The sequence below is a fragment of the Halichoeres trimaculatus genome, unplaced genomic scaffold (genome assembly GCF_033239565.1).
Source record: "Halichoeres trimaculatus isolate MK-OKI-2021-1 unplaced genomic scaffold, fHalTri1.1 fHalTri1_scaffold_12, whole genome shotgun sequence".
NCBI lineage: Eukaryota > Metazoa > Chordata > Actinopteri > Labriformes > Labridae > Halichoeres > Halichoeres trimaculatus.
In genome coordinates this window covers 28,576,026-28,592,069 of record NW_027437190.1, presented here as the reverse complement: position 1 = coordinate 28,592,069, position 16,044 = coordinate 28,576,026, and the positions used below count along the sequence as shown (strand labels likewise).

The 16,044-nt window shown below is 38.8% G+C and overlaps 1 protein-coding gene across 1 annotated transcript; it reads left to right on the top strand.

Annotated features, from left to right (window-relative positions):
* The first annotated feature begins 9,942 nt into the window (after positions 1 to 9,942).
* tnfb (tumor necrosis factor b (TNF superfamily, member 2)) lies at positions 9,943 to 12,121 on the top strand. The gene is made up of 4 exons (XM_074683560.1): positions 9,943 to 10,845; positions 10,947 to 11,001; positions 11,208 to 11,267; positions 11,491 to 12,121. The coding sequence occupies exons 1-4, from the start codon at positions 10,657 to 10,659 to the stop codon at positions 11,946 to 11,948; spliced, it is 762 nt and encodes a 253-aa protein (XP_074539661.1). The 5' UTR covers positions 9,943 to 10,656; the 3' UTR covers positions 11,949 to 12,121.
* Positions 12,122 to 16,044: the final 3,923 nt, after the last annotated feature.

Genomic DNA, 16,044 nt, shown 5'->3' with positions numbered 1-16,044 from the left:
GATTCCGTATGAAGTCTTTACAAGGTTTCAAGAAGTATTCAGAGTAGGGTATGATAATTAAAATGAAAAATAATCAGAGCTTCCACAAAACATTTCCATTCTAACGGATGTATTTTCATCTCCATTGCTTCAATAAAAAACCCTTAGTTGCTCATCTGTGCAAGCTCATAACAGAAACTTGTTTCAAAATTACAGGGTTCAGAAGTTGAGATAATTGTGAATTAACCGTAACTGAGGTATACGGTTCAATTTAATATGATTTCGATTTTTGCCATTATCGCCCAGCCTTAATACAGAGTATTTAAAAAGAGACCAGTCACTACTACAGGAAGACGAGGAAGGTCAGTGGTACAACTTTTGTATCCAAGCAACAGTAAGTGTCAGTAAAATAAACTCTGAATATGAGGTCATGGGAACTGCCAACACTAAAAATGGCATTAGTGAATAGTGTCCTGAAGCCCTCCGCCTCCTCTCATCACAAATATTCAAATCAAAAAATATATCAGCATCTGTGTGAGTGAAAACACTAAATATTTCCACTTCCTCAAATGTCACCAGCACTTCCCTTTTTTGACACAGACACAAGAACCAATTACTGGTTATTCTAATGTGTTTCTATTCTTTATTTTATTATGTGGTGATGTCTTCCTCTGTTGTGTCTCTGATATCGTACTCAGATGTCATCATCTGACTTCAAGTCAGGCTGATGGGGTATACTTCCTGTATTTTTTCTGAATATTCTGGGTTTTGTAGCTTCGGTCACATGTCATGCTCATGTTGAACCATCTGTTCATCATGTGATGAACGTAACTGTCTGTGAGCTTATGCTTACAGACACAGAAGATATGGCTTTTTTTTTTGATCGGAAAAAAAGTGTCCTGGCTGATGAAGGAAGGGAAAAATAGGGGTAAAAATACTCCTTTTTCAGTCTTTGTTTTTTGCAAAAACAAATTCTACAAACTGTGACAGACTGCAACAAGGTCAAACTACGTGACTACAAACAACAACATGGAAACTAGAGTGGGAGGAATCTCCTGACAAGATTTAAATTTGTGAAATGCAGGAATTGATGGTCAGTGTATTGGAGAAGTAGGCCAGGGACTGAAATGAGAAAATGAAACCCTGAGAAAATTTAAACCTGACCACCATCCTTTCTACCTCTCTCAAAAAGTACACTCTGGACATCTTTTTTCAAGGTACCCTACCACAACTTCTGCAGTTTATGAAACTGAGGAAGAGCTTGCACTGTGAGTCTTTAAAGGTCACAGAGTGTGAACTCTACTGTAACAGTACTATCTGTCTGAGTCACTCTGAAATTGTCTTAGTCATAATAACTGCATCTGTTCAACCTCCAACTAGAACTGAGGAACTGAGTCACACAAACAGGATGGATTTTATCAGAAATGTTTTTTCGAGTTAGCTCAGGTGTGGGATCTGTTATTCAATTTGGAAGGCTGCACTGATTGACCTCTTTGTGAGAAGAATGAATATATCTTATATTTCTGTTGATTTCTGCTAAGTTCATGTCAAACAAGTCTTCTGAATTGCCTATCCAAAGATGTTTGTCCCTGCCTTTGAGACTGATAAATGGAATCTGGCTTTCGACAGGAAAACTGTCCCTTCTAAAACGTTACAAATCACTAACAAAAGATTCAGTTTTATGACCTGACAGTTCCATAGTTTGTCAGCCAGGTTGGGTTTGGGCACACATTATATCTTGGCATTCCAGCAGCAGTCAAGTAATCAGGATTTATCCACTTTGAACAATCAATATCTGTTGCAAATCTTAGAAAAATCCACCCTGCATTTGTTATGACTTGAAACACAAAACCACAAAATCAAAATACAGTTTGCCAGTTTAAGACAGGCCTAATTCTTGGAAACCATGCATGTGTGCGGATAAATAATCATCCACCATAGAGGTGTTTAATTTCCTGTTTGGGGATCATTTTTCTTACTTGCTATCAATAAAACTGTCATACTTCCTTTTTTCGATCTGTGTTCATACATGGTTGTATTCTGCGCAGAGAAACCACAAACATACAAGCCAAAAAAAAACATTTATCAGAGCAATGATAAATATATCTATAGCCTGGTTCAAAAAATAGCTTGGGACTAAATTACTTATGTCTGTATCAGCACACACTGTGCATGGGGGGATTTTTTTGTAATGTAACTTCTCAATTTAGAAGATATTAAGATCAGTAGTTTGTCCAACAGCCAACTTGACTGACTGGTGGGCACCCAACAGCATTTCCAGTATGGTTACTGACGACAACAGGCTTAAAACCTCTGTATTAGAAACAGATTGTTGATGTCATGGATACTACTTCTTTGTACTTAATAATGCCTCGAACCTGCACTTCCTGGGATGGCCAGCAGGAGCTGTCTCGAGTAGTGACACCAAAAGATTGCTTGTAAAGAAAATGACCCCACCCCTCACTTCATTAATAAATTAATCAGACACTTTTTTTTATACATGTATGGATTCCATCATTGCTTTCAGGGTCTCCATGCGTATGGAGATGTTTTTTAGCTTTTGAAGCATGGCAGACTTACAGTCCTGGATAAATATTCGTGCTAACCTGTGATAAACAGACAATTGCACAAGAAGCAATGTAGGTAAAAGTTGAAATAAGAAGTCTGTTTGCAACAGATGTTTGATGTGAGGTATTCAATAATTTAAAAAAAACAATGTTGTGGAAGTTAATTGATAAATCCAACAATTTAATGGCTGTTTTGGATGAAAAATAAAATTCCTGATATTTTCCAAATCTGGAGTATTTCTTTTCTCATAACACAAATGCTGTTTTATTCCACCTAGTCAAGTCCTCACTTAGTCCCTGGGTTTTAATTAGGGCTCATTTTGATCTGAAATTAGTATAAATTCTACCAATGAAAGCCCAAAAACACAACGGATGAGGAAGTTTAGCTCTAAAACAGCTAATTAGCCTCTGAGGACTGTGAGTTCGGGCCTCAGCAAGCTTCATTCTGTCTGTGCTATTTGTTTTGGAGGTCTGCCAACCACACATTCAAAACATTTAAAAACACACACACTCACACAAATTATGCACAGCCACGCTCTTATCTCCTTTTAATTTTAGATAATTATCCAAAGGCTTTTAAATAAAGCAAATTTATTTCTTATCTCTTTGTCTAATAGAGGTTTTGACCCTGAAAAATGACCTTCTGAGATTTAAATCAGCTTAGTTTTATCATTTTAACAGAAAGATTATGTAAATCTCCTGCACCTAGAATCTGAAGTGTTATTTAAAATGACCTGACACATACAGTAGGAATGTAAACTAGACTCTACAATCTCAGTGCACCGTAAGCCAACTCATATTTGAGGTTAAACCTCATCTGACACAGCTTTTTTTCCCCAACACATCAACACCTCCCTCCGTAACCACACAGGACTACAACAAAGATGGAATGATGAGACAGTGACCCGAAACGTTAAGAAGTGGATTTTTTGATGCTTTAAAACTTGCACCTGTGATTGTGTCACCAGAAACAGGAATGAGGCATCTTGTTTTTTTACAGGTTTCCTTCCCTCACCCCTCCCACCCTGTTTTCCTCCCTACCACGTCCTCACCCTAGTATCTATGCTCTACGGATAAATGATATAACCTGGCATAACACATGGCTCCTAAAGCCCCCCAGGCACAAAGGTAAATGAAGATAGATGAGCAGTGAGAGCATGCAAGTGGGTATCTCCCTCAAGCGAAAGGTTCCCTTTTCTGATAGGAAAAGCCTCAAGTGGTCACATGAGGGACTGCACTTTTTTGCCTTTCTACATTGCTTCAGTTTTTAACATCTAGGGTTCCCCTTTGTAAATCCCCACAAACATCCACACAAAATGTAATGCACGAACCCCAAAAAATCACATGAATGGGGCACTTTGTTTGCTTTCAACACCATCCCTTCATCCCCCTTGACTTCTTTACTGTCTCTTCCTTTTTTTGTCCTTCCCTACTTTCCTTTCTGGCCTGTAGTTCCTCAAACCGCCACTTGAGGCTGACCCAAGTAAATCCCCGAATACATTCATTTTAAGATGCCACACTTTGTGTGCAGCCCGGTACAGAAACTGCTTTGATCTCCGCATCTGTCTCCGTTTCTTTAATTATTGGGGTCAGATTTTGCACTCCACCCGTTTGAGCTCTATCACACCAGAAAAGAAACTTGAATGTATTTGTCTTGTTTATTAAATGAAACATTCCCACCTGTGATTGTGTCACCAGACAAATCTGGAATCTATACTCGGTACATAAATGAGGCATCTCGTTTGCTCACAATAGCTTCCTTCCTCCACTTCCTCTCTCCTTGGCCTACCACCCTCCTTCCCCTCCCTGCCTTCCCTTCCTCCCCTTCCTGCCCTGAGGTAATCTCTGTCGGCTGAGCTCCACTGCGCAATGATGACCACACAATCTGAAGATTTCATGATGCAATCCTAGAGCAAAATCAGTAAAGAACAAAAGGGGTCGTCTTCAGAGTGCGCTGGATATTTGAGGGGGAGTTACACGCGGGGAATATGTCACCATACGATCAGAAAAGGACTGATAATGATGCAGTCACAGAGAGGAATGGAAAGGAAAGGGCAGCCAGATATGAAGGCTGAAAATGGGAAGGTTTAGTTTCCAGTGTTAGATTTCCCATGAAAAGAGGTTTTTGTCTCCTAGTGGGAGTTGGTGACAAATGACCTCTGGCTGGGAAATTTGCAGTTTGACAGTTTGGAAAGGCTCAGCAGATTGTAAGGAATGATGCAAATTACAGAGTACGATGTGACGGGTAATAGCAGAGCACATCCAAACATAAATCAGAGTTGGGTTTATTTGTCACTTTTCATTCATAACAATTTTCTCTGTAATTCAGTAAAGAAAAAGAGAGGATGAAGCTTCGAATACATTTTTTGGTCTGGTGATTTTCTATAACATTGTCCTTTGAGTTATCTATTTCCCTAAATGGCACCATGAATAAGATCCATTTGTCATTTACTTCATAGGGGACATATCAGATTCCTCCTCTCATACAGTGTTTACATATTTTCTCTTTTTTAACTGAGTTTCCTCTGTTGTTAATCCAAGATGCAATGATTCCCTTTATATAACAATTTCACAGTTGAAATGATCATGCCAGCATCTGGGGCAAGAAAAGTACAATCTATGCAGTTCCCTCTAACTGCCACTTGAGGCAGCCCTCAAGAAAGCAAGACAGTCCTCATTAACCACCCCACTTCAACGCTTCAACTCTCTCATCAGAATTCAACACCTTCATAGCCTTTTTTCCAAATACATTTTTTTTCCTTATGGCTTATTTCCTCAATCATGAAACTGAAAAAGTCAATTCTTATTTATCAAGTGCAAATTAAAATCTCAGAACACTTTAAAAATACATCATTCTCCATAGGTTACTGTTAAAAAAACAAATACTTCACTAATGACGGACGTGGCAACAGCAGCAAAGAAACAGTCCTCTTTTTAATAGGAAGAAACCTTGATAGTTGTGTTGGTAGTTTTATCAATAGTATCTATGATTTCGCCAAGTTGCTCCTTGATCTGAAATTTCGTTGTTCTTTGTTGCAATGACAAAGTTATAATAAATAAAGCTCTATTCTATTCCATACAGAGTTTTGATGCATATCGTCATCATAGTTGTCCACAGCTATATTGGAAACGCTAAACTAAAGAGGCAGGCCTCCTCACTAACACCTGTAGGGTGCACCTCTGTCAGTCAGGTGAGCTGTGCCTCTGATTAGGCTTATTTGTCACCCAAATATCTTGTAAACTGACAAGCTTTAATATGGGAAATGAGCCACTCAGATCCAAGCCTTTCTTTGTAGCACACTGTAAAAATGTTTTACTTTTGCTGAAAAACCCAGTTTTGGCTTGTTATGAATGTTGTTTCCAGTTCTTTTTATCACTTCTGCATTTGCTACCTTGTTACCTCCAGCAGCACTACACATCTGATCATAGCCTGTAAGCTAAAGGCTTTATGCCCATATTCCTCTGCTGGCTAATTGGATTTTTTTTTTCATTCCATAAAATCATACTAAAATAAAAAATAAAATGTCACTTATTTTGGTAATTACTAAATAGGCAAGGTGTTATTTCAGTTCAGTGACCCCAATTTAATAGTAAACTCTAACAATACACATAACTACATATCAACAATTAAAAACTTCTTCATACAGGCCCTAAAAGACAAATTAAGTTATTTGCTAAACAAAAAGGTAATAGTGCATATCAAGTGGTTGAGCAACCCTAAATCACAGCAGGGGAAATTCCTTCATCACTTGGAAAATACACACCCTATTAGCAACTATAACAACGGTAATGCAAACAAAAGCATGACTAATCATGGTTGCAGAAATCTAAGTCAAACAGGTCTTACCTTAGCATTACCAGCATCTTTTTTGTCTTTTATTTCACTTTTTAACTGTGCTGGAGTTGATTTTTTAAAGTGTATCCCTTTAAATATTTGTTAGGACTTATAGTAATAAATGATAAACCAAGGGTGTGGATGAGTGGGGGAGTTGTTAGCTGTGTGCTCAGTGTCAGCTGATTTGAGTTACCAGACTTGACCTGTCCAGAAATGGTCACTTCCTGGTTATGGAAAAGTTGGTGTCACTGTGGCCAAAGATTGCAGTACATGGAATGACCACCAGAGGCTAGTCTGAAGTAAATCCACTTTCCTAAACTATCACGTTAAATGGTTAACTCTAATCAAAACATGGGCTGGTTCATCAGAGTGATTTAATCATTCCTAAGTCATGTAGTCTACTAAACAACTTTTTACCCTGTAAATATTTGACTTGCTGGGCTGAAACATGTGAACCCATTGTGGCAGATTTATTGGACCCAGTGGTTCATTGTTGAAACTACCCTAGTTTACTGTTTGTGACCAACTTTTTCTTTTATGTTATCCAGAAGAGATGACTTCTAACAGGAGGTCAAGTTCAGTGACTCAAATAAGCTGATGCTTAGCACAAAGTAACTCCCACACACATCCACTCCCCTGGTTATACGTAAATCACACATACACACGCAAGTATTAACAGCCAGAGTCACACTCTAGGTGTGAAAAGAAACGTTGAGGTCACTTCGGTCAAAACCTACAGTTCCTGAAAAGGCGCAAGTCAACCCCCATAAACCACAAAATGATTTACTTAAGAATAGGCATCACAAAATTTCAGCTTGTGGCGAAACACTTCAGTTGTCATGACATACACATTATAAGTCATGGTTGAGTTGCTGTTATGCAGACTAGCATACCAAAGTGATTTGACTTTTTTCTAATAGGATAGTCCATTAAAACACTTTTCTTTAAAGATAATCAAATAAAGTAATTTTATCCCACATTTTTTTGTGTTTTAGAGAAAATTAAATCCAAATTTAAAAGCCTATTGATGGGGAAATATGTACCCAAAGTTTCTGTTAAAATAAAAAAATCGTACATTTTTAAACTCAGTCATTTATTACTCGTAAGAGAGTTTAGGCAAACCCTGGTTTGGGTTGAATATTTAACCTGCAGGCCTAACCAGTTTTCGTGTGGTGAATTAACCAAGCCATTTTTTTCAAAGTAGAACCCAGGAGTGTACCTGAAAATGGTTTTTGTTTGTTTGTTTGTTTGTTTTTTTGGCAGGGGGCGTGTAAAATTGAAATAAAAATTATGATAAACCAGTACATATTTCATATTCCAGATCTTAGTATACAGATTATTGCCAGGATCTGGATCATACTTTTACATTTGTCAAGAATTATCGTGACCTTGTCTTGTATTCTTTTGCAAAGCAATCCGACCATTTATCGTGGAGTTATATGGTGAAAATGGCCCTATCTGACAATGATAAAGAATCCTTTAAAAAGATCCTGGATCTAGACGATGACCCGGATCACCTCCATATTTAAATGACTTCTTCCTTATCCCATTTTGAACATTTCTTGAAAATTTCATTAAGATCCCTTTGTTACTTTTTCAGTTATGTTGTTCATAGACAAACAGACAAACTCTCCCCAAAAAATTACCTCCTTTTTTTAAAATTACATTTTGGGTCATTGTTACATTTGGGTTGTTGTTATATTTTAGGCTGTAATGAGGCATGTATGACACTTATCTGTAACTGAGGGTGTGGGTCCATGTGAGAGCTGCTGGGTGTCTGCTGATTTGAGTCACTGGATCTGATCCGTTGACCACAAATGGTCACTTCTGTCTCGAAGGTGCGTGTCTGAAATCAAGGCTTAAAAAGAGCAGCTGAGTCACTGTGGCTACCCACACTTCCTTTGGTTAAAGATTTGAAGATGAATGAACTCAATTTGAAATTTGTAAATTTCTATTTATCATTTCACACAAAGAGAACATCAACTCAACCACTGTGAGACAATATGTGTTTTCTCAATACAGAGAAAAAAAAACTTTCTTTCTTTGAGTTATTATAAAAAAACAAAGTCAGTGCATGTATTGATCTTTAAACCATATTTAAAGCAATGGATGTACCCATATCTGACTTCAAGTACAGTCTGAGGTATCGATATCGTAATCTAGAGCATATCCGGTGAATCTTCTTATGAACAATCGAGAGGTGGCGGCTGAAAGAACAGGAGGTACTGCGGAGAGCTGGTGCGTATGTTTGTTTGTGTGTGTGTGTGTGTGTGTGTGTGTGTGTGTGTGTATGTGTGTGTATGTGGGTGCATACGGTGATGGTGGCGATGATGTCATGCTGCAACATCCTGTGGTTGGTTAGTGATAACAAGCTGGAATGAGTGACAGTCAACTCCAGAAGCGACATGACACAACCACCCACACCCGCACCTACACACACACTTTCACATGTACTTTAACCTGGAGTGTTAATATCAGCCACTTCAGGAAACATAGACAACACAGACACACACGCACTGTTCAAACATACCAAGCTTTTCGATCAGTCACAAGGGAAACTGAATTTGAAAGGGATCTGTGCATGTTGGAAATAATAAGAGGAAAGGAAAAGGTGAACTCTCTGTTTGATCAAAAAAAAAAATCCCCACTTTATGGATTTGTTGTGAGAGTCAGGTGAGAAAGTGAAACGGGGAAACAGCAAGGAGAAGTGTGAAAACCAGTTTGTCAGGTCTCTGTTGCATCACCTCAGATCTGAAACAGAAAAAGATGAGAGCTGCCAAGTTTGATACAAGGCAGTTTTCTCTTTTTAGACCGAGGTAATTTTCAGAAATAATTTGTGTTTTTTATGCTCTAAAGTTGTCAAAAGGAAACAGAAAATAGCAACAAAATCCACATTGTGGTGTTTTATGGACATTTAGAAAAAAATCACATGGTGAAGGTCAAGTTTTAACTTTATTAGCCTTTGTTTATCTCATCTTGTAGAGAGTGTTTTCCATTTTTCAAAGTGAGGAATCCTGGTTCAGCCTCGACGCAGAATCTATTTAATACGCCCCTGCATACAGTCAGCTTATTTTACGACAGTGCCACGCAATTTTGAAGTTGGTGTATATTTGGAAATGTTTGTCATTTTGCTCTGTTTGTGAATAAACAGCCTGCACTGCATTGAACCAAACCATCACTTTCATGTTTATCTTTAGTTAAGGCGTCTTACATCAAACTACATTGTTGTCATGCATAGTTTTTGCTGTGAGAATGACAAATTAAGTTTAGCAGCATGTATCCAGTAGCAGGGTGACTTCATGTGTTTGGCTCACTTATTTTGCTCATACTGAATGGTCACAAATTAAAACAAGAAACTATAAATCTGATCCGTATCAATCACTTTATACACTAAAATGCATTTATTAGCATTTAAAAATGTATTTTTTAGCTGCTACAGCCCTTCCCTTTAGCACCCATAGGTGTACAAACAGGTGATAAGTTATTTTATGGTATAACACAGCTACAACAATATCATATGTGATGCATTAAAGGCAGTAAAGAATATTTAAAACTGGCCTGACGTGTGTAAACAGTGTTATATGGTGTTGTTACCTGTTATTATATGTTTATGTAGGGCTAACAAACGCTAACTCAAGGTAGTCACAGTTAAGCATTGCAAAATAGGTGATTAACATGTGGCTTGTTTACACAATTTCACATTTTTGTGGTATTTGTAAACATCTGGTTGGATGTAACCTCAAAGTGTTGGTGAGTCGTGGATTTCTGTGGATTTATGAGTAAACCTCAGCCGACACACACTCTGATCCTTAGTCAGGAATGAGCTCAATGTGTGTTTGTTTGCGTTCATGACTTTGCAGGATATTGTGTGTGTGTGTATTTGTGTGTGTGTGTTAATGGCCCAGTGTACATATTCTTAAAACCCCACAGCAGCTACCAAACCACTTTCCCATCCTGAAACCGCAGCTCCCATCAAGTGAACACTCCACTGAAAATTTCTGTGACTTCTCTTTCCTTCTCCCCGGCTCGGCTGCTGCTGCTGCCTCCTGCACCCTGTCTCCACTTACAGAGTGACATCACTGGAGTTTCCCTTCTGCTGAACCAGCTGCCACAGCATAAATACTACAAGCTCTTTGGCAGACGTTCATTCTAACACAATAGCAAACACAAAAGAGAGAAGTAGCACAGAGCACAGAGTGTCCAGCTGCGGCTCTAGTTTGAAGTTAATTCTTAACTGTAAGCTTTGAAGACTTGACAATTAGAGCTGTGCAAAGGATGGTGGCCTACACAACCCCACCTGGTGATGTGGAGATGGCTCTGGAGGAGAGGACGGTGGTTTTGGTGGAGAAGAAATCCTCCACTGGATGGATGTGGAAGGTGTCTGGGGCCCTTCTCATTGTGGCCCTTTGTATTGGAGGCGTCCTGCTGTTTGCTTGGTACTCAAAAGGAAGACCTGAAATGGAGGTAAGGAGCAATTTTTAGTGTTTGAAACTCAAACAATTAAAAAAAGAAAGAGATGACTGTGTATTTTTTATGTTTCTTATGTAATTTCTTTCTCCTTACAGATGCAATCAGGCCAGAAAGAAGCACTAACCAAGACAGACACATCTGAGAAAACAGGTGATTTTATGCATAGGCACTCATTTGAAAAAAAGAAAAAGTACGTAGGGGTTTTCAGGGATCTGTTTGAGCTTTCTGAGGATTATTTAAATAGGTTCACATTCCCAGGTGATTATAAGCGTGGGTGCTCAATGAGAGGTTTTTAGAGATTTATTTGAGGATTTTTAATTTTTTTTTCAAAGCTCACATTTGTCCTCGCCTTTCAGATCACCACGACACCCTGAGGAGAATCGGCAGCAAAGCAAAGGCAGCAATCCACTTAGAGGGTGAGTCACAGCTTACCTCCAGCAAACAAAGGACTCATGATCTCAGCTCTGTTCTTGTGTGATATTTGCAGACAGAAGTGTGCCACAGCAGTGCACTGAAAGGAAGTAGTTGCATAAGTTATGCATTAGCCTCAGGCATTTGTTCCTTTCACTTTCCTGACTACACACCTGTTAATGTTTGACTCGTGTTTTAAAACTCGGCCTTCTCTTGGTGCGCTTGCAGGCAGCTACGATGAAGACAACAAGACAAGCCAGCTCGAGTGGAAGAATGGTCAAGGTCAGGCATTTGCTCAAGGTGGCTTCAGGCTGGAGAAGAACCAGATCATCATCCCACAGGACGGGCTCTTCTTCGTCTACAGCCAGGCGTCGTTCAGAGTCTCCTGCAGCGATGGCGATGAGGAGCATGGGGCAGGAAAACGACTCACGCCACTAAGCCACCGGATATGGCGCTACTCTGAATCCATTGGCAGCAACGTGTCGCTGATGAGCGCAGTGAGGTCGGCGTGCCAGAACACGGCTCTAGAAGAGGCATACAGCTCAGGACAGGGCTGGTACAACGCCATCTACCTGGGCGCTGTGTTTCAACTGAACAGTGGAGACAAAGTGTGGACAGAAACCAATCAGCCGTCAGAGCTGGAGACCGACGAGGGGAAGACCTTCTTTGGTGTGTTCGCACTTTGAAAAAACAGAAGACCAAAAACTCTTAATGCACCATAAATGTAGGCTTTGTTTCAATTTTATTCATCCACATAGTGATGGAGAAAGGTTTAAATCTCAATGGAGATAACGTTCATGGCCGAACAGGTTTTTTTTAAAGCCCTATAAACTGTAACAGTTTGCACCATTATTTTCTATTCTAGGCACTTTTTTTTCTTTACTTTATTTATGCTGACCTGAGATTGTAGTGAGCTGGACTTTCTCTGCCGTAACAGATGACGACACATCTCTTCACAAGAGAGTTTGAGGTACAACGTTTGTGTACAAAACTGCTTTTGAAAGCTGTACCTATTTATTTGTATTTATTTTTATTTAAACTGTCGGGATGTGGTGTTAAAGATTGTATTTATACACAATGTGTGCAATTAAACTCAATAAAAGGGCAAAAAGAGAACCAAAGGAGTCAGAATCTTCACTCCAAAGCAGGTTTTACATTTCAGAGCAGAAGTAAAGAAATAAATCTGGAGCTGAGTTAGCGAACAGCTCCAGCACACACTGCAGAGGGCTCGGTCCATTATTTGGCAAAAAAATCTCAGTGAAATTCCTCCACAGCCAGCAAATACTTCCTTTGTAAGATCAGACAAGCCGAGGGGAATTTCCTGCTTTTTTTGCGTCTTGCTGAATGCTGTGTCAGGTGGAGGCCCGCAGAAACCTCAGGCCAGAGCGGGTTTTCCCCAATAACACCCCCCCACCCTCACTCCACCACCACCTTTCTCTCCTACTTACACACACACACATTACCTCCTCCACACCACCAAACCCTTCCTTGTATTACCACATACCTCGTCTTCAGTCAGCTGGAAAGAGACATGACACGGGAGGATGTGTGTGACTGTGCGTGTGTGTGTGTGATTGCGCACACTGTGTTAAAGTGTGTATTGTGGGATCACTGGACTGCGGCACAGCTGGTTTCATCACATTGTCATCTTCTAAAAACACACACTGTACACATATTCCTGTACTTGGGAGCAATCAGCCTCCTTTAGTTTCTTTTGAACCTCAAACATCCACTTATTGTCTCAGAGGCGAGGTTCCCACCGGCCCTCACAGCTGCTCATTGTGCTGGAAAAGGGCGTCCTGCTTTCCTTTAATGATCTCTTCCTCTTGCTTTTTATCTGCTCTTTGACTCCAGGAGGCCAACTTGGGGAGAGATATAATGTATCACTGTCAAATATAATCAATCTGACAGCGTTAATGGCTCAGAAGGTGATAGAGAGTCTAAAGAGCGTCAAATAACTGCTGACATCTAGTGGATATTCATCAACATCAACAGGAAAGTCACTTCCTCCAGGATTTGAAAGGCTTTTTTTCTGCACTTGTTATGGCTTTATGCCTGATTTTGGGGCAGCTTTAAAAAAAAGTTTTTATGAAAATTGTGTTATTTTTGAGGTGTTTTTGTGGAAAGAGTTACAAATCTACCGTGGGTGATAAACACTCAAGTAGAGCCATCTGTTGGCAGAGCTATTTCTCTTCTCAACATCAATTTGGTGACAATATGCCAAACAGGGGCGTATTTAGTCGTTGGGGCCCAAGGCAAACCCAGTCAATGGGGCCCTCCATGTCCTTGTAACTCATCTTCCTCAGAGCTAGACTGGCCTTCCCTGGGTCCACTGTCTCTTTCCGAGAATCAAGGCATGAGACAGTGCTAATTTTGTACGTGGTAACTTAACGCAACTAAATGCATTTTCTCAAGTTCTGTACTTTAGTTTGATTTAGAAAAAAGTAAATACATAATTTAGTCCACTTTGTCCTGGATTTGAAATCTTTTAAGGTCAATTGACAGCTTATTTGTCCCACAGTGGGGAATTTACAGAGTAACAGTAACAAACAAGAAAGCATGAAGTGAAAAACATTACAATAGGTAAATATTGAAAAAAATAATTTAGTGAAGAGAAAAAATATGTAACTATCAAGCACAACATAAAACTGGAAAAAAATTCTACTGAAAGAGGTGATATTTAAAGTTACCATACTTTTTGGTACTATTATTTTAAAGTTAATGTATTTTTATTTGATCCCCTGTCCAGTGAGTTATGTATCCAAAAAAAGAGATTTTGGACGATAATGTTTATCACCAATTCAAAAAGTTTGATTTTGAGAAAATTATCCTATTTCCTGGGCTGGATAAAGTCCTTAAAATCCTAAAAGTCTTTCATGTTTATCTCATATCTCAGAGCAACATTGTTTTTATTTCCAGCTTAGTTGAAAATAAGAAAAAATGGGGGAAAAAAGTGTTTTTTACCACTTTCTTCCTGAATCAAATTGTCAGATGTGTTGTAACATGGAATAGCCCATTGAATAAGAAGAGAGGGGGAGTACCCAAAACAATCATTAAAGATTAAGCCTTTTAATGTATTTTGAAGCATGTGAAGTAAGATTTAGAAAAAATAAATGCTTTCAATTGAAGAGAACTTCATAAATCAGTTTTTAAGAGATGCTTTGGGGGCCCCTGGGAATCTTGGGGCCCCAGGCAACTGCCTATGTTTGCCTAATTGTAGCTACGCCCCTGATGCCAAACTGTGTAAAATCTAAATAAAACTAAAAAAGAAAGTTGTGATGGAATACAATTTTTCCCACTGTGTATGCCAGTTACATTGCTTTCCATATGTTAATACAATAAACCAAATGTTTTTATCACTTTTTGAACAGAAACACTCAAGAGATGGTATTTCAAGTAGAAGAGCTCCTGGTTCACATGGTAATGAATCGACTGAAGGTTTTCTTCTTTCATCCCTCTATCTCATCTCCTTGGCCTCTCTGGGCACAGCAGATGGATGTTCTGCAGGTGTCTACTTCTGTTCAAGGTTTCTGCATGTTAAAGTTTTTCCTCGCCACTAGTATCAAATGTGTGTTCCTGGCACACTGACTGCCTCAGTAATGTGGCTAACAAAAGGATCTACACGTTTGTTTTATGTAAAATGTCGTGAAACAACTTTTGCTATGATTTGGTTTCACAGAAATGAAATTTTACCTAATTTGTATGTATTTTGCCTGCTCTTTTGTGCAAATCGGTACGTAACATCTCATTGCTTATCCTCTCCTGTAATGTTTTATTGATATTTTTCTTTTGTTAAAAAGCCTTTAGAACTGATGATTGCTTAAGTGGTGAAAAAAAACTGTATTGAGTCTATAATGGTTGATTCATAACCACAGTCTTAGTAGAGTTACTCAATAAGAGGTGATACAGTACGAAGTCCGACAGAGAGCCAGAAACAAACAAGTCAATTATGCTAATTGGGGCATTGCTAACCTGCTAGCAACACAGATTGGCATCAAGTGACAGGCAAAGGCTTTAAACCTTACCAGATATCCCGATCTCCTCACTCGCTGTCCTCAGAGATAGCTTCTCTATATTCATGTTCCCATCGAAATAAAAAAGTAGTATTCCAGAGTTAATTGCAGGGTTAATTGCACAAAGATTCAAGGAGCTCCTGTTTGTATTTTCAAGACGAATCTACCGCTGCTGAGCGGTTGGTCATACGTCACCGGATGATCTCAATGCTGATTGGCTATCGAGGCGAGACGGATTCGCTGAATATCAGATTTTTCTAATCTTTCATATAAACGTATACAGAGAACACATGGAAGACCAAAAATGCCGAAATGAAAAATAAATAAAAAGTGAAAATAAAAAAATAAAAGATATATACATAAGTAGATAGATAAATACATAAATAAATACATGCAAAATAAATGTGGAAATAGAATAAAATATAAATAAATAAATAAATAAATAAAAGTGATCTGCTCTCATTTATATTTTTTCTATGTTGCACACACTGTCAGCATGACATACAGAAGGAAATGGTATTCAAGTGAGGGGACAGTCCTAAGTCCTGCTCTTCTACTTGTTGATCGTTATCAATGTGTTTATTTCCACTAATTTAGACAAGCTATGATTCTTTTCACACTACATTAAAACTGTAAACAGCATAAAAATGTCTGGTTGACTCATGGTTAATTATCAGAAATGCTACAACACAGTGGAGACAACGTCCATCAAATTCTGACAGGATTATGACCGTTACATAGAAACCAATGCTTAAGAGAGGTACCATGC